General features: G+C 37.6%; 1 protein-coding gene and 1 non-coding gene across 3 annotated transcripts in view; one reads left to right on the top strand and one right to left on the bottom strand.

Moving 5' to 3' along the window:
* Positions 1-1,162: 1,162 nt before the first annotated feature.
* The window catches only part of LOC126100599 (methionine--tRNA ligase, cytoplasmic), a 107,404-nt gene continuing 85,927 nt past the window's right edge, over positions 1,163-22,639 (bottom strand). For both annotated transcript variants that reach the window (XM_049911226.1, XM_049911227.1), the window contains exons 16-18: positions 10,811-10,966; positions 5,677-5,925; positions 1,163-2,408 (exon numbers count right to left, since the gene is read on the bottom strand). In XM_049911226.1, the coding sequence (XP_049767183.1) occupies positions 2,241-2,408; positions 5,677-5,925; positions 10,811-10,966 (573 nt within the window). In that variant the 3' untranslated portion in view covers positions 1,163-2,240. The remainder of the gene's footprint in view (positions 2,409-5,676; positions 5,926-10,810; positions 10,967-22,639) is intronic.
* LOC126102814 (U6 spliceosomal RNA) lies at positions 6,390-6,493 on the top strand. Its single transcript, XR_007523079.1, has one exon. It is a non-coding gene; the product is annotated as a U6 spliceosomal RNA (small nuclear RNA).

Below are 22,639 nucleotides of genomic sequence, written 5' to 3'. Positions count from 1 at the left end.
CCACAGACAGTACATCAACAAATGGCCACAAAAGCCTCAACAATTCTGTACAAAATGTTATGTTGAAATTCATTTAATGCATCTTGTATTCCTCTACGACCACTCACATTAGTTTCGCTCAAATTTAATTATGACAACAAGACTTTGTCTTCTTTTAATTCTGTGTAAAGCTTTATTTGCTTTCACAATAGATTCCTAATATTGCTATTGAATCACAGCATGTTTTTCCCATTCCTCACAATCCCACTCAACATATACATGTTACGTTAACAAAGCAGAATATTTTTCTACCGTTCTTAACCGTACTTGGTGTTTAAAAACAATAGTGTGATTACATAAAACTCAACTGTATTATACGTGCTATTTCATCAATGCTTGGAACTTAATCTCCAATTGCTGATGCACGATAAGCACTTCAGTATGGTATCAACAGTGCCATCTGTTCAACTACTAGCTGATAAAACAAAAATATCCATCCTGAGTCATTTGTCCTATTTGTAGTAGCCACCAGAAAGATCGCGGGAGGCGCACATTGGCACGGCACGTCACGGACGGTAGTTGCCGCCAGTAGAGTCCCGTCCACCAGAGGGCACGCGAGAATTTGGACGCGACCTCTGACGGCGTAACAACAAGAACAACAACAACATCTCCGGCAGGACAGGCCGTGCGCAGTCAGTCAACATCGGGCATGCCTAGGACACAGTCCCGGTCTACGCTAAGTGAAGTGTGACGTAACGTGAACAGTGTTACTACACTATTGTTTAACCTGTGGAGGAAACTGACTAGTACTGTTCTTGTTTGTATCATTGCCCAACTCTTTACCCACGGCATGTACTGCATTATGTGTAACTCGCCTGCAGTACTAAACGATGGAAACTCCAGGTTGGGATAACAACAATATAAGGAAAAGGACAGATTGGTACTCACCGTAAAGATGACATGCTGAGTTGCACACAGGCATAACAAAAAGACTGTTACACATTTATCTTTCAGTCAAAAGTCCTTTTCCTTACAGTGTTGGTTCTTGCAGTATTAGTTACACTAAACATACAGCATTACACATGGTACTTCCTTAAGTATTATTTACCTTGTTTGTTGCTTCTGAAACACACAAACAAACTGAAAATGATGTCTGTAGGTGACTGATATATCCTGTACGATATTATATTTATGCACCTTTGTAATTCAGATTTTTGTAAACAATAATAAGAAAAATATTATTTCTTAGTTTCTGGATAGTGTCTTTCCACCATATAAATGCTTGACACACATTAGAGTTGGGATAACAGTTGCAAGGAACTTCAGCTTTCAGTTGTGTTACATTGATTTTTAAAAGTAAAGTGAAAAGAATTACAGCAAAAAGATGCAGTAGATACACTAATTTACTCCTCTCCCTTTGCTGCTACCATATGGATGAGTTGGGGGAACATAAAAATAGCAGCCTCTTCCCATTTCTTTAATTCCTAACAGATTCCAGTACTATAATAGATACACAGAACAATCTGGTTCCTTATTGTGTAGTTTGGATCCCACAGAGAGATTTACAATAAAGTACATCATATTATTCCACATCTCTCACCGAAATCACCACTGTTTTCTTTCACTCAAATGGTTTGTTTACGAGTTTAGTCAATCCAGTGATGTAACAATTGCTTAATGTTGCTCTAATAATGCTAAAGCAAACACATTAAATAACTAGTTTATAATCCTTGGAATTTTTCTAATGGGTAGAATATTTCATGAGCTTCTGGGTTAGCATCTGGAATGCATGCCCGGAAGATGACGAAATAATTAATCTGCACCTTGGTTTAAGCATATAAATCTCTTTTATGAAATAAAGTCTTTTTGTGACATACTGAATACCCACACAGAATTTAAAACTACACTTAATTAATGCACTTTATGCATGACTGATACATCTGTTTCTCTGAAATAAATACTGTACAACAACAAACAAAAAGAAATTGAAAATGGCAGGAAATGTAGGTAACAAAAGCAATGTTGTTCATACATCATAAGGAAAACTCCCAGGGTAATTCACTTACTGCATGACTGATATCTGTATTTCTCTTAATTACATATGGTACAAGAATGAAAGGAAAATTGTTACAAATTGTAATACCCATCACCAACAATATCATTGTACATCACAAGGAACGCACACATTCACGCAAGATAAATTAGTAATAAATAACTATATGTTAAGATGGAGGGAACAGAGAATGTAGTAGATGTCTATGTTATGTCTTTGTCTTTCCTTTCCTGGGTTTTGATACCGTTTGTTGGGCTGTCAGATCAATTCCCTGGGCAAGAGCCAATTGTTTCTTCAGTTCAAGGAGTCTAACAACTTCTGGCTGCCATTCTGCTTTGCTCTTGCCACTTGATTTCATTTCTCTCACCAAGTTACCCTGGAAATTGAACTGTCTTTTAACATGATGTTCTGAGGCAATTCAAAGATCAAGGACCATTGTTATTACAGGCCACAAATTATGGATTAAATTTTTCTGTCTCATAGGCTTAAAAAATGGCAATTCATTCATTATCACAATGTCAGATAATTTTAAACACTAATGCCATATGCACGTGTAAATTCAAGAAGCTGTGAACCAGATGCCATACAATACATCACTTTCAAATAATTAAAATATTCAATTATCTACAATATAATGTAAATGGATCAGTTTCATTATATAATAAAAATAAATAGTTTAAAAACAGAACAATGAAAGGGTGGCAACTGTTGAAATGTAAGCACTGTTGTTTGGTGGTGGGTTTAATGTGGACGGAAGTGAGTAGCTAGCCTTTGGTGAGGATGAGATCAACATCAAGGGAAGTGGCATTCGGAATAGAACCATGTGGAATTTTATTGGGAGCAGCTATTCAGAGATACCAAGGAATTTTAACAGGTCCACATTAAACCCAGCAACAAACAACAATATTTACATTTTGACAGTTGCCATCCTTTCCATATGAAACATTCCCTCCCATACAGCCTTGGTATGCGAGGCAAACATATTTGTTCGGATGCAGACTCTTTACAGCAATACACCACCATTATCACCTCAGCCTTCGCTGCACGTAATTACGCCACCAACCTAGTTCAAAAGCAGATTACCCGGGCCATCACATCCAATTCTGGTACTGCTGATCCCGCCAAAAACCAAAGTTTGGAGCACACCACTGGTGACTCAGTATTATTCTCCTCTGGAACCTATTAATCAGCTACTTTGACAGGGCCACGACTTCCTAAAATCATGCCCTGAAATGAGACCCATTCTGTCTGAAATTTTGCCCAGCACACCTAGAATAGCTTTTTCTCGCCCTCCCAATCTCCACAATATTCTTGGCAGATACTATGCTCCTTCTGCGCCCATCTCCCTACCCTAAGACCGCTGTAACTGTCCCCACAGTAAGACTTGTCCTATGCACCCTTCTACCACCACCTGTAGTAGCCCTGTAACTGGCAAAACATATACTACCAAAGGGAGAGCCACCCGTGAAACGACATGTCATATACCAGCTGTTATGGTAAACACTGTTAGGCCTTTTACATCGGCATGACTACCACCAAATTATCAATTAAGATGAATGGGCATAAGCAGAGGGTGTATACTGGCAACATGCAATATCCTGTTGCAGAGCATGCTCTACAACACAATAATCATGACCTCGGTGCCTGTTTCACCACAGGCGTCATCTGGATTCTTCCCCCAGAAACCAGTTTCTCAAAACTCCACAGGTGGGAACTAGCGCTACAACGTGTCCCCTGTTCTCGCCACTCACCTGGCCTTAATTTATGTTAATTTCTTCCGTCTCAGAATTTCTTTACAGTAACTACTCTTTCTTCACTATGTTTCAAATTTTTTAACATCTTTCATTGTCTTACTCATCTATTTTTCACCAGCCCCCCTCCCACCTCTGTTACGTACAATGCACTTAGCTATTCACTTTTATTAACTCATGCATGATGCTTAACCAGTAATCTCTGTCTTGCACATTACCTTGTCTTCCGCCTTTAAACTCTCAGGTTTTCAAATCTTGTTCGATGCAGTCCCCAGCAGTCTTTTCTTCTCATCCCATGCGGTAAGCCTCCCCTGATCCACGGTTCTGGGTGACTTTCCTGAAATCTATCCCTTTTCCTAGACATCTTCAGTCCTTTTCCTCCACCCCTCTTCCTTCCCCTTCAACCCCTCTGCCGAAAGGAGGAGCCACTGGTTCCAAAACCTTGCCTAATTACTACCTTCTTTTATGTGTCTGTTCTACTGCCACTTGGTGAGCAAATTTTTTATCTATAAAATTACATTATTTTGTGAAAAATTGATTGTTTCCACTGTTATAATATGTTATAATATGTTTACTAGTACTAGTATACAAGCAATTTACTATAGAAGTGTCCTCGTACTTTCTCCAAAATTGTTATGTATGAGGTATTTTGTTGCAAAATATGTTCAGTTAGTGATGGCCACCTTTTTAGTTCACAATTTGAGTCTGGTCACATAAGCACTCATGTCTTCCACTTTTCAAAACATTTTTGCATGTGATTTTATATTAGGCTGCCCAGGAGCTCCTTCCAGTAGAGTGCAAAAACAAGAGTGCTGTAAAATGCTCACATACTGCCACTGAGTTGATGGATTTCAACAAAGCCTGTTACGGCTTAAGGACATTGTACTAGGTAAAAACACTTTTGCAGTAATATACTACGAGAAATACCCTACTTTTGTGAGAACTCTCGCTTCTTATGTGATGAGGTAGCAGAGTGCAACTGTAGGCACACACTTTTGAATAATAATAAAGACACCATCTAATATTAATTTGCTACACAAGAATAAGCAAAAGTATGACTAGATTAATAAGTTTGGAACAATATTTCCATTACAGTAAAATGAAAATGGTGTCGATATCAGCAAAGAAATTAAGAATCCACTGTTACTTATTTGAGAGTGAAATTTTTTTTTCAACGTATGCAGTTTCATTAGGTTAACTTAAACTGGTGATGTTCTGAATTTTCATCTTACTAAAAAATTTTATTTTTGTGAGCAAATCAATAATACGACTCAGAGTTACACAAGTACAGCAGCTGTAAATGACATTATCATATAGGACAGTAAAATTAGAAATAGTAAGTACAGGTAATGGCACAGCAGTCAATCAGAATGAATTTGGAAGCAATATGGCAATTACGTGTCACCATCCTCAGTTTTTATCATCAACTTTTTGTCATGGTCTATCGTGTAATTACATGGAGCACATGACTGTGATGTAAATACCATAATGCAAATTTTATTTCAAACACAGGAAGAATGCCCATTTACCAATTGTTCAAAGAGGGACCATAGGAGAAGGGCTCACTGAAATAAAATTGTATGAGAAATACTGAAACCTGAAATATTTGGTTGTCAGAAACTACGCACTAAAATCTCTCTTCTGCTCATTATCTGCACTCCATTAGAATGATTGGGCACACAGTTACTACAGAAAACTGAAGAAAGAGTCAAAGCTGGAAGTGCAGTAGTATAGCCAGAAAGAACCAAATAACAGTCAAACAACAAAAGCATTAGCTTTTAGTCATATAAGCTAATTTGGCCCTTACTGTTGCATACGAGACAAAGATAAAGCAAAACACTAACTCTTTAATTCTCCAGCACAGTTTAAAGATAATTAAAATGCACATCTTACCTGTTTATTAACTTCTGCCTCCAATCTAGCAATCTCCTCTGGAGAAGCAACAGCACCATTTACTTGAGGAGGAGAGACACTGGTAGCCGCCGCAGCTGCTGCCGCCGCTGCTTGTGCTTGCTGTACTCTACTGACTGCAACTGCATGGGCTGCCTCCAATTGTTTCTTAAGGTCTAAAAGAACTGCCACATGTGGCTGCCATTCTTCTTTTGGAGCACCTCTGGCCTTCATTTCTCTTACTACATTACCCTGGCACAGAGAAGTATTGGTCACTTAATAGATAAATGAACATATTTTTCACTATTTGCATTTCATTTTTTCCAACTATGCAACCATTTGCCAATGAACACACAGTATATTCTATCACATACTCTTTCTGTAATCTTTCTCTTCCATTTTTTATTACTGAACTTCCTTGACATAACTCATCTTCCTTGCACCTTGCTGCTGATTTATAGTTGTTTTTATTGTATTGCACTGTTTTAGTGTAGCATTATACTGTATTTGTTATTTTTATGTTTTCTTCTAATCTATTCCTACTGCCCTCCCCTTCAATCTTTAAAATTTTCTTTGCCTCCATTTTAAATCTCCTTTAGTCATTCAAATACAGCACCCTTTTAAACCTTTTTTTCTCTGTAAGAACAACATTATTTCTTGACAATAATTACTTATTAATCGCACGCTGTACACCTTTTTGTTACTTACATATGACCTACGCACTTTGGCACAACGTTTTACAGTTGGAACATTATTGAGATGATCAGCGCGTCCTCTGCACAAGGATGACACACAAAATTATGAAACATTCTGGGCTTTTGACTAGTAATTGGTTGGCAAGAAGAGGAGAGGTGGTAGCATAAAGTTCCTGAACACCATAGTTTGCAGCAATGTCCTGGATAAGATTTCAAACCTCTCCACAAGGCCTCATGCAGTGAGGACATGTGACTCTACTGCTGATGGTCCATCAGGTAGGGATGTTAAGCTCATCAGTCCCATTTGCTTTTTTAGTGTTTTCCGCAAAGATCAAGCTATTACTGGAATCAGGTTTCACTTACTTCCTTCATTTCAACCCTAACAATACAAACACTATGCCACACTGCGAAACCAATCAAAGCCACTCACACAACAAAGACACAAACTGTCACTTTAAAACAGGCCAGAGGAAGCACACAGCAAATACCACAGTCAAGCCTTAGCAAAAGATCTGGCAGAGAATCCAAGGAAATTCTGGTCTTATGTAAAATTGCTAAGTCGGTCTAAGGCTTCCATTCAGTCCCCTGTTGGCCAGTCTGGTATGGAAGTTGAAGTAATCGTTCACACAGGAGAAGAGTACAAACATACCACATTTGACCATCGGACAGACTCCCATACGGGCAACACAGTAATAAGTATACCTTGCATATGTGGTGAAACAGGCACCAAGGTCACATTGTCATGTTGTACAGCATGCTCTGCAACAGTATGTTGCCAGTAGAGAAACAACTGAACAAGTTGAAAAGAAAATAAGTCACTAGGTCCAGATGGAATCCCAGTTTGATTTTAGAAAGAGTACTCTAAGGCATTGGCCCCTTACCTAGCTTGCATTTATCACGAATCTCTTGCCCACCACAAATGCCAAGTGACTTGCTCATGCGAAACTCAGCTTGCCCTTTTCTCACATGATATACTACGAACTATGGATGAAGGGCAAGAAGAAGATTCCCTGTTTCTAGATTTCTCGAAAGCATTTGATATGGTGCCCCACTGCAAGCTGTTAATGAAGGTACAAGCATAGGGAATAAGTTCACAGACGTGAGTGTCTTGAAGACTTCTAAAGCAATGGAAACCAGTATGCTGTCCTCGATGACGAGTGTTCACCAGAGACAACATTATCGCCAGGAGTACCCCAGGGTAGTGTGGTAGGACTACTGTTGTTCTTTTTATACATAAATGATTTGGTGGACAGGGTGAGATGCAATCGGCGGTTGTTTGCTGAGGACGCCCGGTATATGGTAAGGTGTCAAAATTGATTGACTGTATGAAGATATAAGATGACGTCGACAAAATTTCCAGTTGGTGTGATGAATGGCAGCTAGCCCTAAATACGGAAGAATATAAGTTAATGCAGATGAATAGGAAGAACAAACCTGTAATGTCCAGATACAGTACTATTAGTGCCCTACTTGACACAGTCAAATCATTTAAATATCTGGGCATAATGTTGCAAAGCGGTATGAGATGGAATGAGCATGTGAGAACTGTAGTAGGGAAGATGAATGGTCAACTTCAGTTTCTCGGGAGAAGTTTAGGAAACAGTGGTTCACCTGCAAAGGCGGCTGCATATAGGATGCTGGTGCGACTTACTCTTGAAAACTGCTTAATTGCCTGGGTTCTGTAACAGGTTTGACTGAAGAAAGGCATCAAAGCAATTCAGAGGCGGGCTGCTAGATTTGTTACCAGTAGATTTGAAAAACATGTTAATGTTAGAGAGAGATGCTTTGGGATCTCAAATAAGAATCTCTGGTGGTAAGCTGACATTCTTTTCAAGGGACACTGCTGAGAAAATTTAGAGAATTGGCATTTGAAGCTGACTGCTGAATGGTTCTTCTACTGCCTACAAATATTGCACATAAGGACCATGAAAATAAGATATGAGAAATTAGGGCTCATATGGAGGCATACAGACAGTTATTTTTCCTTCGCTCTATTAGTGAGAGGAACAGGAAAGGAAATGACTAGTAGTGGTACAGGGTACCCTCCGCCATGCACCATACGGTGGTTTGCAAAGTATCTGTGTAGATCTAGATCTGGCTTTACTTCACCACCCAATATCAAGGTCAAGAACCAGTGGAACACTGCAACACACAGCCCTCTGACACTCCTCTCCTTAGTATGAACTGACTTTACATGTACATCAGTTCCACAAACCAGTGAACTTCATAAAATATCTGCCTTCTACCTGTAAGTTTTGTACCAAACTCCAACAAACGTTCTGCTTCCACTACGAACAAATTTTTCACATCTGTTCTTAATCCTTTCACTGCTACAGATGTGTTCTCTACATTTTGTGCTGAGTGCAGCTTTGTTGTCACTGTACTACTCCTCAAATGCTGCTACCTGTGCTGAAGATGGCATTCCAGCCACTGTGAAATACTTACCATCCAATTACAAAAAAATAAAGATAAAAAAAAATAAATAAAAAAAAGGAACATCCGGCTCACAGCCTGATGGCTTTGGTGTATAAAGAAGTTAATTTCTTTTTGTTATTCATCATTTCTGTGCTGCACAAAATTATATAAAATGATGCATGAAATTTTAGAGTTTGCAGAGGTAAAAATGCACTTCTTTAACTTTGTGTATGGTTAATGTTAGCTTGTATATCGCTGTGAATTAGATGTAGATAAGACAATGAAATTTTATTTAAAATTGGGAACAGAATGATAACTCATTTCATCATCATAATTTGTAAAGGGTTCAAGATATCAAAATGAGGATTTTTGCAAATCACTACATGAAAAGAGGCACATAGGTTGTATGATAAATGCTCAAAACTTTTTTATTCACAAAGATATGGAAGTAACTCATCTGCAGCAGAGAGACACTGACAAAACAAGATGCATAAACATGTCAGTAGCACTTAAAGGAAAAGCCAGGTGCCATATTTAAACAAAAGCTCAGTACCTGGAGAGTGGCAAAGCATGATGAGTTAACTCGTCCACAGCAGTCAAAGAGTTAACAGTATGTTTATGCATTTTACAGACTAAATATTGATAAGAAGTCTAAGCATGGCAGAGCTGTGGTTAAGGCACTGGGCTCACGGTAAGAGAAGCAGGACTCAAGTAATCCTTTAGCCATTCAGGTTCAGAGTTTCCATCATTTCCCAGAACCAATTCATGCAAAACACAAAGGAACTAATGACATTAGCTGCCAGTCAGCATTGATTAAAATCAACCAGGAAAGTTAAAAATCTGTGCCACACCAGGATTTGAAAACAAGTCTTCCACTTACTAGGCAGATGCCCTAACCACTGCACCATCCAGACACAGTGATCATCGCAACTGCATGGACTACCCTAGCCCCTAGCGAGCCTTCCACAAACCCAAATTCTCTCTCTCTCTCTCTCTCTCTCTCTCTCTCTCTCTTTCTCTTGGCTGGTTGAAAAGAATAGACATTATTTTCATCCTGCAGTCACTATGAATTAAGATACAAAGCAATTAATGACACTGGCTGCCAGTGGGCACTGATTTAAATCAAGGGGGGAACCTGAAAATTTTGTATCAGACCAGGATTTGAACTCAGGTCTCCAGCTTAGCAAGAACAGACACCACATATAAAATTCAAGAAAATAACAAAATGGTTTATCTAAATAGCGCAAGGCAAATTTCTTTCCCCATCCCTGTCCAATCGCACTTTGTTCTCAATGTCTTCTAACCTAATGTGATGAGAAACTGTGTGTCCATCTATGTGAGGCACTGAAAATATTGAGTTTCTCAAGTAATTTCTTCAAACGTTACTAGAAAACCAATGACACCTGTGATGCATCACTGCTTACAAAAAGTAGATAACAAAATAAAATTAATCAGATTATTATCCAAAACCTAATGTGTCCTGCACCAAGTACTCTATGACTTAAGAAGTTAGTATTCAGTGTGCGCCACCAAAGTAGTTTGAAGTGTTTAGTAATATATTCAGATGAATATCCAGTTCACACAGAAAAAAAAGTGTTAATTATGTGCATATGTCCTCTGCAACAAATTGCTGCATTTTATGAGCTATGGTGTATTACAAACAAGAAAAATTTGCTGCAACATCCTTCAAACACAAGAAGCAATAAAGAGTTTCCGATAAGAACTTTGAGTGCATTATTCAGTAGGGGGGAGATTGTTTTCTATAATTTAAGTGTATAACTTCCGTAAGGTGTGAGATAAACATTTTAAACATATATTTAAAAACATATGGCAACTGAATACATAATCTGTGATTCTTTATAAAAGAAAATTATATTTAAACTTAATTCTTCTTTAACTGAAGGACTGTCAGAAAGTTTTTCAGGTATAAAATAAAACTGAAACTTTAAATCATTTCAGATTTTAAAAAAATTAAATTTTCATATGTGGAAATATTTTTAATATTTTATCTGTTATTAAATTTCTACCTGCTTTGCAATGGCAGCTTCAAGATGGGCTACGATATCTTCTCCAGATAGCACTGGCACTGGTTTCTCCGCTGGGGGAGATCGTTGCCGGCCAGAGAACTGTTTCTTCAGTTTCTCTATCTGTGCTGTTTCTATCTTAGTAAAAAGTGGAGCTGGCTGCAATCAACCAATACAGAGCACAAAAATAAATAAATACAATCTTACAAATTACTACAAAATCAGTTGACATATTTTCATATCCTCTAAATGAGGAGAAACAAAAAAAGAACTTCGTAATGATGTTATAATGAAGTGTATATTTAAGCAATTGAGGGGGTCGATGCAAAAGTGATCTATGCTGTATGAACAAAAATGAGAACATTCTCCAGAGTTGATACTCAGAGCAAAAGAACATTCTCAAAGAAAGTTCTCAGTTTCGTATGAATAAAAACTAGGAAGCATAATCTCTGACCCTGGAGTACTTTCTCTCTACCTCCCCTCCTTACTGAGTAAGTTCTCAGCAAGGAGATTAAAATCCAACATCTTTGGTTCTCAGTTTGTTTCGTTTGCGTGTGTTTTGTGATACCGAAAGTTTTTCTCAAGTTATTTCTGTGACAAAATGGAAGACTCAGAATTAGCCTTTGTCAACATTATTAAAGATTACCCCGCAATCATCAGTAAATCGCAAACTCCGGCCGCAAGGAGAGAGAAGGCGGACTGTATTAAAGAAATACAAAACCGTTATATGGTTAGTTTCGGGAAAGAAATTACGGACGAGCAGATAATGAAGAAACTGCACAACATGAAATCCCATATCAAGGCCAAGACGGATGTTAATAAGACGGGAAACATTAAGATTTCCCTGAAAATTTGGGTGCAGCCATTTTTGAAGTTTTTGGACGGAGATGACTGCAACCCAACTATCCACAGAGTTCCTGGTAAGACCCATACTTTCCTATTTTTTTTTTTACAAGCTTAATGCTTTGAAATTGTGATTCAGAAAAATACTGTTTTTAACATGTGAAAATGAAACAATGTTTGGTAAATTTCGTCTACTATATCACCACTTTTCAGTAAAAGTATCACAGTGTACTATGCATGAAATTGGACGAACCCCTCCCACATTTCTGCGTAAACCTGTTTGGTATATTTACTAACTAGAAACTGAATCCTGACACACTACTATTACATTTTTTTAAATTTTTATTAGGAGCTTGCGCAGCAGGTGGTGGTTCCACCTCTGTCATCACTTCACCATGGAATTCGGAGGCAGCTGACACAGACTTCACATTGTATGAACAAGAATCAATTTTGCAGCTACCACTAATCGTTGCAGCCGACCATATTGATCTCGTGGGCCCCGAAGTCGTCATACCTTCTCAATCGCCTGCTTCAGGGCATGAGAGAGTGCGTAAACATCTGAGATTAAGTATGGAAACAGATGAGACACTTAATTTGTCTACTTCAGAGCTGCAAAGGCTGGTGCTATTGTACCAATTGGACATATTGAAACGAAAGCAGCAGAAATTGATGCGTGATGAAGATAAACAATAAAACAAATTGTGTAGTGTCTTATTTACATACCGAATTTTATTAATAAAAACATAATTTTTAAGTGATTGTTCATTTACATTCCTCATTTACCAAATTCCATATCCTCTTACAAAAATTATTCAGTACAAATTTCTTTTCAATGAAACAATAAGAGTAATATAGTCCAATTTGAAATGTTAAAAAAGTTTATGCACTTATATTGTTGTGTCTGGCCAGAATCTTCACCACATCACTGAAACAATTTCTGGTAAAGTAAAGCAAAGCAAAAAGAGTAACTTGTTTTACTGTAGCATCTGGCAAATATCTTCACCACTAATTTTTGGTACAGTAAAGCAAAAAAAGTAAGTTGTTTCTATTTTAAATGCTGCAGGTAAGACAGTTGTGCTCTTATTTACTGTAGCACCTAGCAAGTATCTTCACCACATCCTTGAAAGAATTTCTGGTAAAGTAAAGCAAAAAGAGTAACTTGTTTGTATTTTAAATGCTGCAGGTTAGACAGTTATGCACTTATTTACTGTAGCACCTGGCAAATATCTTCACCACATCCTTTAAACAATTTCTGGTAATGTAAAGCAAAAAGAGTAACTTGTTTGTATTTTAAATGCTGCAGGTTAGACAGTTGTGCAGTTAATTACTGTAGAATCTGCCAAATACCTTCACCACTAATTTTTGATACAGTAAAGCAAAAAAGAGTAACTTGTTTGTATTTTAAATGCTGCAGGTAAGACAGTTGTGCAATTATTTACTATAGCATCTGGCAAATACCTTCACCACTAATTTTTGGTACAGTAAAGAAAAAAAGAGTAACTTGTTTCTATTTTAAATGCTGCAGGTTAGACAGTTGTGCACTTATTCACTGTACCACCTGGCAAATACCTTCACCACATCCTTGGAACATTTTTGGTAAAGTAAAATAAAAACTTGTGCCATCAATCTGCTAAAGATACAGTTCAGAAATTACATTAAGGTTCCAGCAGTTCATGTTAACCTGTTGTGTCCAAAGCTATTTACAGTAGTATCTGAAAATTCTGTTCCAGTTTGAATAGTTACAAGTTAAACAATTTTTGTTGAGTGTAAAATCGATGAAAAAAAAAAAAACAACACACCACTAAACAGCATTTTATTATGTAACATCAGAGCACTGTGCTTTATTTTCATGAGGGAATAATTATTGTAATTACAAAAAATATACAAATTGGGTTTAAATTATTCAATGTTTGGACAGACTCCCATACATTACAGCTGTCATATTACATTTACAATTTCCCATCTTCTATTTGTTCCTCGTACACGTATGTTTGCTGCTTCCTCTTCTCCCAGTACTGGAAGATTGTTGTCGTCATCACTAGGTGCCTCAAAATCCTCATCCCCTACATGTTTTGCTATGTTGTGCAAAACAAAACAGGCTATTATGACACTGGGGATTTTTGTTTGGGCAAGCCTTATTTTATTTTGCAGAATTGGGAAACGCCTTTTCACCAGTCCAAAGCACCGTTCGATTATCACCCTTTCCTTAGAGTGAAGTCTGTTGTATGCCCTCTCATCAGGTGTTTCAGGATTTTGAAACGGTGTCATTAACCATGGTGCAATGCCATATCCTTTGTCTCCTAAAATTAGGGCATTGCACTGGTTCTCACGCAATATACGATACACATAGGAGTTTCTCCATATCCTAGCGTCATGTACAGACCCTGGCCATGAAACATCAACACTTGTAAACATTTCCCTGTTGTCACACGTCACCTGCAAGTTTATAGATGGAAAGCCCTTTCGATTAACGTATTTGTCTCCATGTGAAGAAGGTTTCATTATAGGTATGTGAGTGCAGTCTAGGGCCCCTACCGCACATGGAAACTTGTATCTCGATTGCCATTTAACTTTCGCTGTTTTTATTTCGTTAATATTTCTCGGAAATCTGATCCACAACGGTGCTTTCCTGTTGACCTGTTGCAGAACATACGAAAATGTTAGTGATACTGTAGTCTGGTGTACTCCCAAATCTTCTCCTACACCTATCTGAAAGCCTGGATTCGCTAAATAGCGCAAAAATATTTTCATTTTGCATTCACTGGAAAGGGCACCTCCTCTTCTTTTGTGATTTTCCGGAAGAAAGTGATTCGCCAGCCAATTAATGTTTTGACTGTTAAATCTATACAAACTTCTACAGTTCCTTTCTTCTGTGTTCCTGCGTACTACATATATCTTTTTTTGCCTTTCAAGAAACATAAATTCCGCCATTTTCACTAAAAACACTCGGTAATGCTTAATCACAACACAACTCACTCAGCTCGAAGTATGCTACGGAGCTCACTCACAAAAACAGAGAATGTTCTCCGCTTGTGAGAAACTTCTTTGGCTTTGTTCATACGAAATCGGAGAATATTCTTTGCTTTGAGCAACTTCCCCCACCCTTCAACCCACACTGAGAACATACTCAGATGAAGTATATTCTCAGACTCTCTTTATTCATGCCAACCAGAGAACTTTCTCCGAACATCTGAGTATAAAGTATATTCTCTGTTTTATTCATACGACTCATTGGTGCCATCTGTTGTCTAGTGAGGTGAACTACCTTTCTATCATGTGGCACACATCAATATCACCTTTTACATATTATTTAGAAGCCACTAATTTCTTCCCTCGAACAAACTTCCGTTTTGTTTGTGTGCAACATTGGTACAACCTCAAACAGCCAATGAGAGGTCAGTATCTGGATCACATGTAATAACATCAAGTATGGCTGACATTCAGTTAGAGAGTGATGTCTCAAGCAATGAAAATAACGAAGAAACAATGGAAAAGGGCAAGGTGTATACATTCCTGGAACAGGAATATAAAGAAGAGGGAAAGAAATGCAGGAGAAGAATATATAGGAAGAACAGGCAAGAAAGTCCACAAAAGTAAATAAGGCCCACTGTGTGGTTGTCAACATAAGTGTTACACATGTTTCAGTGAAGAACAACGTGAAACAGTATGTGACTTTAGTCTACAAAATGCGCATACTAGTGGGTGTGTGGAAGTAAACCTAGTGAAGAAAAGATATGGTGCAAGTGGAAATGACAGCAGGGGACAACACACTCCTCATTATTATATTTCGTTAGATGGTAGTGATAAAAGAGTTTGCAAACAGGCATTCATATCTTTGATTGGAATCAGTAATGGTAGACTTTCGAGGGCAGTTTCACAGAAACTGAGGGAACACCAAAAGAAGATGGTCACGGAAGATATGGAAATAGACCCAATAAAACTAGTGATCATCAGCCCAATTTAGTTGCAAATCATATTAATAGTTTTCCATTGCGTGAAATTCATTATTCAAGAGCTTCTGCGCCAAACAGAAAATATTTACCTGAAGGTCTCAATGCAGCTATGATGTATAAACTTTATGTTACTTGGATGAAGCAGGAACATAATCCTGAAGATATTGTTAGTGAGTATATTTACAGGGATATTTTTAATACAAAATTCAACCTTTCTTTTTCCTCACCATCTACTGAAACATGCAAGGTGTGTGATTCATTGCGCATAAAACTTTTACATGCGGAGGAAGATGTGGAAAAAGCTAACGCACAAAAAGAGTTAGATTTGCATCAATTAAAAGTGCAACAGGCATATACTAATCTAAAGACTGATAAAGCTTATTCTAAAACCACAGTTCTGTGAAAGTGATAGCATTAGATTTACAACAAGCTCTGCCTACTCCCCATCTACACACTAGTGAAGTTTTCTACAAGAGACAGTTGTGGACTTATAACTTTTGTGTGCATGATTGTTCTTCAGATGATGTGCACATGTATGTATGGCCAGAACAAATTGCATGACGGGGTGTTGATGAAATAATATCATGTTTAATTAAATATACTTTCAACGTATTCAAAATATTGATAAATTAATCGTGTATTCTGATAACTGTTTTGTTCAAAATAAGAATATATCCTTAGTATGTTTTTGGTTGCAACGTATTCACAAACAATATGTTAAGGAAATAGTTCACAAGTATCTAGTATCAGGTCATAGCTGCCTACCCTATAATAGGGACTTTGGACTCATAGAGAAGAAAAAGAGATAGTAAAAATATGTGTATACACCTGCTGGGTGGGTATATCTTATAAAAAATACTGGGATGGGTAAAAGAAAATTTCATGTAACTGAAATGCAACAGGTTGACTTCGTAAGTTCAAAGCCTTCAACTGATAAAATAACTAATCATAAATTTACTGAGGATAAAGAACCTGTTGCTTTCAGTCGCATTTCAATGCTGAAAGTCTCTGTTGAACAACGATGGAAATATTGTGTCAGGTATTGTTATTCAGATGGTATAGAGCAAGATGCATATGTGAATATCATTAAAGGAGAAAAGAGAAAGAATAAACACACCCTTGAACTACAACGTGTTCAGCTAGTACCAAAATATTCCAACCCAAGGCCAATAAACCCAAAGTAACTTAAACAATCTTTTGAAATATGTTCCACCCATTCACCATTTATTTTACAATAGTCTGGTATCTCAAAATAGAACTGAGGAAGATGAATATATACAACATACTGTGGAGTATGACAGTGAAGACATTTTTGATATTCCTGATTATGTATAGTAGGCCTACTGTGTAATCTTGCAAAACGCATACTGAAAAAGTATACTGAAAAAGAAAGCTCTTGCTTGTAATGATAAGTTTATAATCTTCATATTTTACTGACAGAACCACTTTGTGTAATGTGTTGTTACTTTAAATTCATATTAAAACTTGTAAAGGAACTATTAGGATGAACATATGATTAATTAGATTACATTTATTCAAATAGCATTTTTCCTTCTTACTCATGTATAAAAAAATGCCAGTGCAACATTGGTCTAACCAAGAAAACGAGTTTCAGGTGCCTCATAAAAACTGCACCATTTCTAAAACTAATTCACAAAAGACTTTATAACATTGTGGTTAAGTTAACCAATCATCATGGAGTACACCACTATCAAAAAAGTGGGATTTACAAATTCCAAGAAACACCGCAATTGTATAACTTTGACCTTCTGTTTCTTTATTTCTTACAAAGTGGCTTAGACCACTGTTGTGCTGACCCCCTCAATTGGTGGACACATTAAACCATCCTAAGGATGGAATACAAACGTGTCAAAAATGAGAAGTGCAAAATGGCTAAGCAGGGATGGCTAGAGGACAAATGTAAGGATGTAGAAGCGCATATCACTAGGGGTAAGATAGATACTGCCTACAGGAAAATTAAAGAGACCTTTGGAGAAAAGAGAGCCACTTGTATGAATATCAAGAGCTCAGATGGAAACCCAGTTCTAAGCAAAGAAGGGAAAGCAGAAAGGTGGAAGGAGTATATAGAGGGTCTATACAAGGGCGATGTACTTGAGGACAATGTTATGGAAATGGAAGAGGATGTAGATGAAGATGAAATGGGAGATATGATATTGCGTGAAGAGTTTGACAGAGCATTGAAAGATCTAAGTCAAAACAAGGCCGCAGGAGTAGGCAATTATCCATTGGAACAACTGGCAGCCTTGGGAGAGACAGTCCTGACAAAACTCTACCATCTGGTGAGCAAGATGTATGAGACAAGTGAAATACCCTCAGACTTCAAGAAGAATATAATAATTCCAATCCCAAAGAAAGCAGGTGTTGACAGATGTGAAAATTACCGAACTATCAGTTTAATAAGTCACAGCTGCAAAATACTAATGTGAATTCTTTACAGACGAATGGAAAAACTAGTAGAAGCCAACATCGAGGAAGATCAGTTTGGATTCCGTAGAAATATTGGAACACGTGAGGCAATACTGACCCTACGACTTATCTTAGAAGCTAGATTAAGGAAAGGCAAACCTACATTTCTAGCATTTGTAGACTTAGAGAAAGCTTTTGACAATGTTGACTGGATTACTCTCTTTCAAATTCTGAATGTTGCAGGGGTAAAATACAGGGAGCGAAAGGCTATTTACAATTTGTACAGAAACCAGATGGCAGTTATAAGAGTCGAGGGACATGAAAGGGAAGCAGTGGTTGGGAAGGGAGTGAGACAAGGTTGTAGCCTCTCCCCCATGTTATTCAATCTGTATATTGAGCAAGCAGTAAAGGAACCAAAAGAAAAATTTGGAGTAGCTATTAAAATCCAAGGAGAAGAAATAAAAAACTTAGAGGTTCGCCGACGACATTGTAATTCTGTCAGAGACAGCAAAGGACTTGGAAGAGCAGTTGAACGGAATGGACAGTGTCTTGAAAGGAGGATATAAGATGAACATCAACAAAAGCAAAACAAGAATAATGGAATGTAGTCAAATTAAGTCGGGTGATGCTGAGGGAATTAGATTAGGAAATGAGACACTTAAAGTAGTAAAGGAGTTTTGCTAATTGGGGAGCAAAATAACTGATGATGGTCGAAGTAGAGAGGATATAAAATGTAGACTGGCAATGGCAAGGAAAGCGTTTCTGAAGAAGAGAAATTTGTTAACATCGAGTAAAGATTTAAGTGTCAGGAAGTCATTTCTCAAAGTATTTGTATGGGGTGTAGCCATGTATGGAAGTGAAACATGGACGATAAATAGTTTGGACAAGAAGAGAATAGAAGCTTTCAAAATGTGGTGTTACAGAAGTATGCTGAAGATTAGATGGGTAGATCACATAACTAATGATGAGGTATTGAACAGAATTGGGGAGAAGAGGAGTTTTTGGCACACACTGACTAGAAGAAGGGATCGATTGGTAGGACATATTCTGAGACATCAAGGGATCACCAATTTAGTATTGGAGGGCAGTGTGGAGGGTAAAAATCGTGGAGGGAGACCAAGAGATGAATACACTAAGCAGATTCAGAGGGATGTACGTTGCAATAGGTACTGGGAGCTGAAGAGGCTTGCACAGGATAGAGTAGCATGGAGAGCTGCATCAAACCAGTCTCAGGACTGAAGACCACAACAACAACAACAACAACAAGGATATGAAAATTTATTTTGAAATTTTTGACTGCAAAATATAGACAGAAATTGAGAAAGGACAATGATATAGTTAAGCATACATAAAATCTTAGATAATAAATTTAAAATTTAACAACAGAAGTTACCCAAAAGCTCAGTTGAACATAAGAACTGATTCGTATAATTTGTAGGTGCCGGTTAGTTTCTGTATGTTATCTTCATAAGGTCAACTGGTCATCAAAAATTAGTTAGACTTCTACAGACCACACACAGATACAGACTGGTTCTAATTTAAAGGGAAATATTACATAAAAATGAAAACAAAAATAAAATCAATCAGCAACAACTTTACATGAATGGCTCATTTTGCAGTGGCACCTTGGATTACCTGAACAGGCTGACTTATCTTCATACCATACAGAAATAAAATACTTGTGCTACTAGAAAACATAGGCTATTCTCTATTACATATTAAAATATTATCTACTTTTCTCTACAAATTCTGAAGAGGTACATTGCTTACAGATCTATAAACATACTACACAAGATATAAATACAGTAAATTATTGCTTCTTCAACAGCTAACAATTTATCATCTCAACTGTAGTATTCCAAATATATTCATAGTTTTCAATCAAATGCAATCTAGTTACTGCATCACTATTTATGAATGATTACATTCTGTAGTCACATATGTACTATGAAGGATGCAACATCTAACTTTCTTTTCAGTTTTCTGTTTACATTCTTTATGATGAATGCAAGAAAACTGTACATTTCATACTACAAATTGACACTTTTCAACATTTCTCACTAACTGATAATTTAAGGGAATTGAGAAGTAAGACATCAACTTTGACTCCACTATCGACAAACTATCTTTTATCATCTTTGATTCCACTATCTATATACTATCTTTTGGATGCCTTGAATGAAAAGAATAATTTGGCTTCCACCTACTTGGTGTTTTCAGGATTCCTGTTGGTATCTACAGAGGAGTTGTGTGGGTCACTAAAACTGTCTCTCTATGCAAGAGAATCACAGTTCTCTTGTGAAGGAACAGCTCAGTGAGTAAGACTAATCTCTTTTGATTGCCTCTGTTTGCCAATTAAAAACGAACAAATTTTACAACATCTTTAAATATTAAACTGTAATTACACGCAGGTGGTCTGTGAGACCAAGGAGAATATTTTCACAATGATTAATGGAAAATCTCATATAGAGATGTGAAACAAATACTAACAAAGAGATAGAGGGGCTGGCCAGTACTTAGCTCAGCTCAGTACAGCCGATAGATACACACAAAACAAAACCGAAAATTTATGTTCCTAGCTTTCGGAACAAATGTTCCTTCATCAGGGAGGAGAGAGGGGAAAGAAAGGGAAGAAGGGAAAGGAGATTCAGTTACTCACAACCCAGGTTATGAAGCAACAGGGAGAGGAAAATAGGGAGGGTAGCAAGGATGGAGGCATGGTTGTCAGAGGGAAGCCAAAGATATTCTACTGTAAGTACTGTGCCAGCTTCAAACCAAAGAGGATGCATACAGAAGTAGAAGTTTGAAGCTGGCATAGTACTTACAGTAGAATATCTTTGGCTTCCCTCTGACAACCATGCCTCCATCCTTGCTACCCTCCCTATTTTCCTCTCCCTGTTGCTTCATAACCTGGGTTGTGAGTAACTGAATCTCCTTTCCCTTCTTCCCTTTCTTTCCCCTCTCTCCTCCCTGATGAAGGAACATTTGTTCCGAAAGCTAGGAACATAAATTTTCGGTTTTGTTTTGTGTGTATCTATCGGCTGTACTGAGCTGAGGTAAGTACTGGCCAGCCCCTCTATCTCTTTGTTAGAATATTTTCACATTACTATGATGTCTGACAATTGCTTCCAAGAAGCAATACCTGCAAGTAACCGAACAGGAATCATTTGATATGGTGTACCCGGTATTTTAACAACATAGTTTCTCGTTTTTTTTTTTTTTTTTTTTTTTTTTTTTTTTTTTTTTTTTTTTTTTTTTTTGGGTTTCTCGTTAGCATACAGCAAACAATCCTATGGTGTCACAAACCAGCCGACCTTCTGACACACACACACACACACACACACACACACACACACACACACACACACACACACACACACACACAAGAATGGCTGATAACAATGGAGAAAAAGATGACCACCACGCAAGAGTGCAAGTGGTGTACGCCAAACCATTTCGTCAGGAGAAAGTGTAATTCACTACCACTACAAACTACAGTTACGAGAACTGCAATGAGGTAAGCAGCACACAGATTCATAAGAAAGAGAAGAGTTAAATGAGGTAGGGGAATGGCTTTAGACCAGAAACAAAAACAGTATTAGATGAGACGAAATGACAGCCAGTATGTCAGTTTAAATATAGTGTGGAACTAATAAGTTTCCATACTGGAAATGTAAGCAGCAGCACAACCTGATGAGAGAAGGGATAGGGGGCAGAAATTGTGCAGTCATTTTTTTTAATATACAATCACGTGGATTTTTTTTAATAAAAAATGTGCTCTTAGAAGACCCTGTTCACACACAAGCAAAGGAGAAAAAACAATCATTAACTGAGATAAGATTATGAGAATTTCAACTTTGGCACCTGCATAGCCTGCACTTCACACACATGTTGATTTACAAGATCTGTAATACAGAATTTGTGGTATGCTCCTTGTCCATTAGTAGAATGGGAGTATTAGGATCAACAAGAGTGAAAACAAAGGCTGTGAGCCTCCAAATTAGTTGTTTACTGAAGGACAGGACAGGAAAAACTTCCATGCTACCTGACAGAGCTGTAGAGGTTATGGGAAGACAGACATTAGAATATATCTGAAACATAATTGAGGGTGATTAATGCATATGCTACTCTGAGATGAAGAGGCTGGCACAGGAGAGGAAATTGTGGAAGGTTGCATTACAGCAGTTAAAAAACTGCTTAAAATGGGGGGCAAGCAGGTCCTATCATTAAGTATATATTTTTTGCAGCATCAGGATTAGTTGTGGAATGTACACGAAGAACTGATGTGATAAAGAACTACACAAAGGTTGACTTCTCAATAGATGATTTAGTAGTAGTGGTGGTGGTGGTGGTGGTGGTTGTATGTATAGGACACCAATAGCAAGGTCACCGGCACCCATACTCAACTAACAGAAGACAGGTTGGGTTATGAGCATTAAAAGCATGCAACAAAATGTAAACTAGAAAATGTAATCTGCAGACATCCTGGGCTTCTCTCATTCACACAGGTACACAAAACAGCAAAAGTCAGATGCCTCACGGCAGTGTATGAGTAAAACACATGGACTATAACCACACACCATCCAAAATCGTCGAGCAAGGAAATGAG

This window comes from Schistocerca cancellata, chromosome 9, assembly GCF_023864275.1.
Source record: "Schistocerca cancellata isolate TAMUIC-IGC-003103 chromosome 9, iqSchCanc2.1, whole genome shotgun sequence".
Taxonomy (NCBI): domain Eukaryota; kingdom Metazoa; phylum Arthropoda; class Insecta; order Orthoptera; family Acrididae; genus Schistocerca; species Schistocerca cancellata.
Note: the sequence above shows the minus strand (reverse complement) of the source record. Positions and strands in the feature narration are given on the sequence as shown.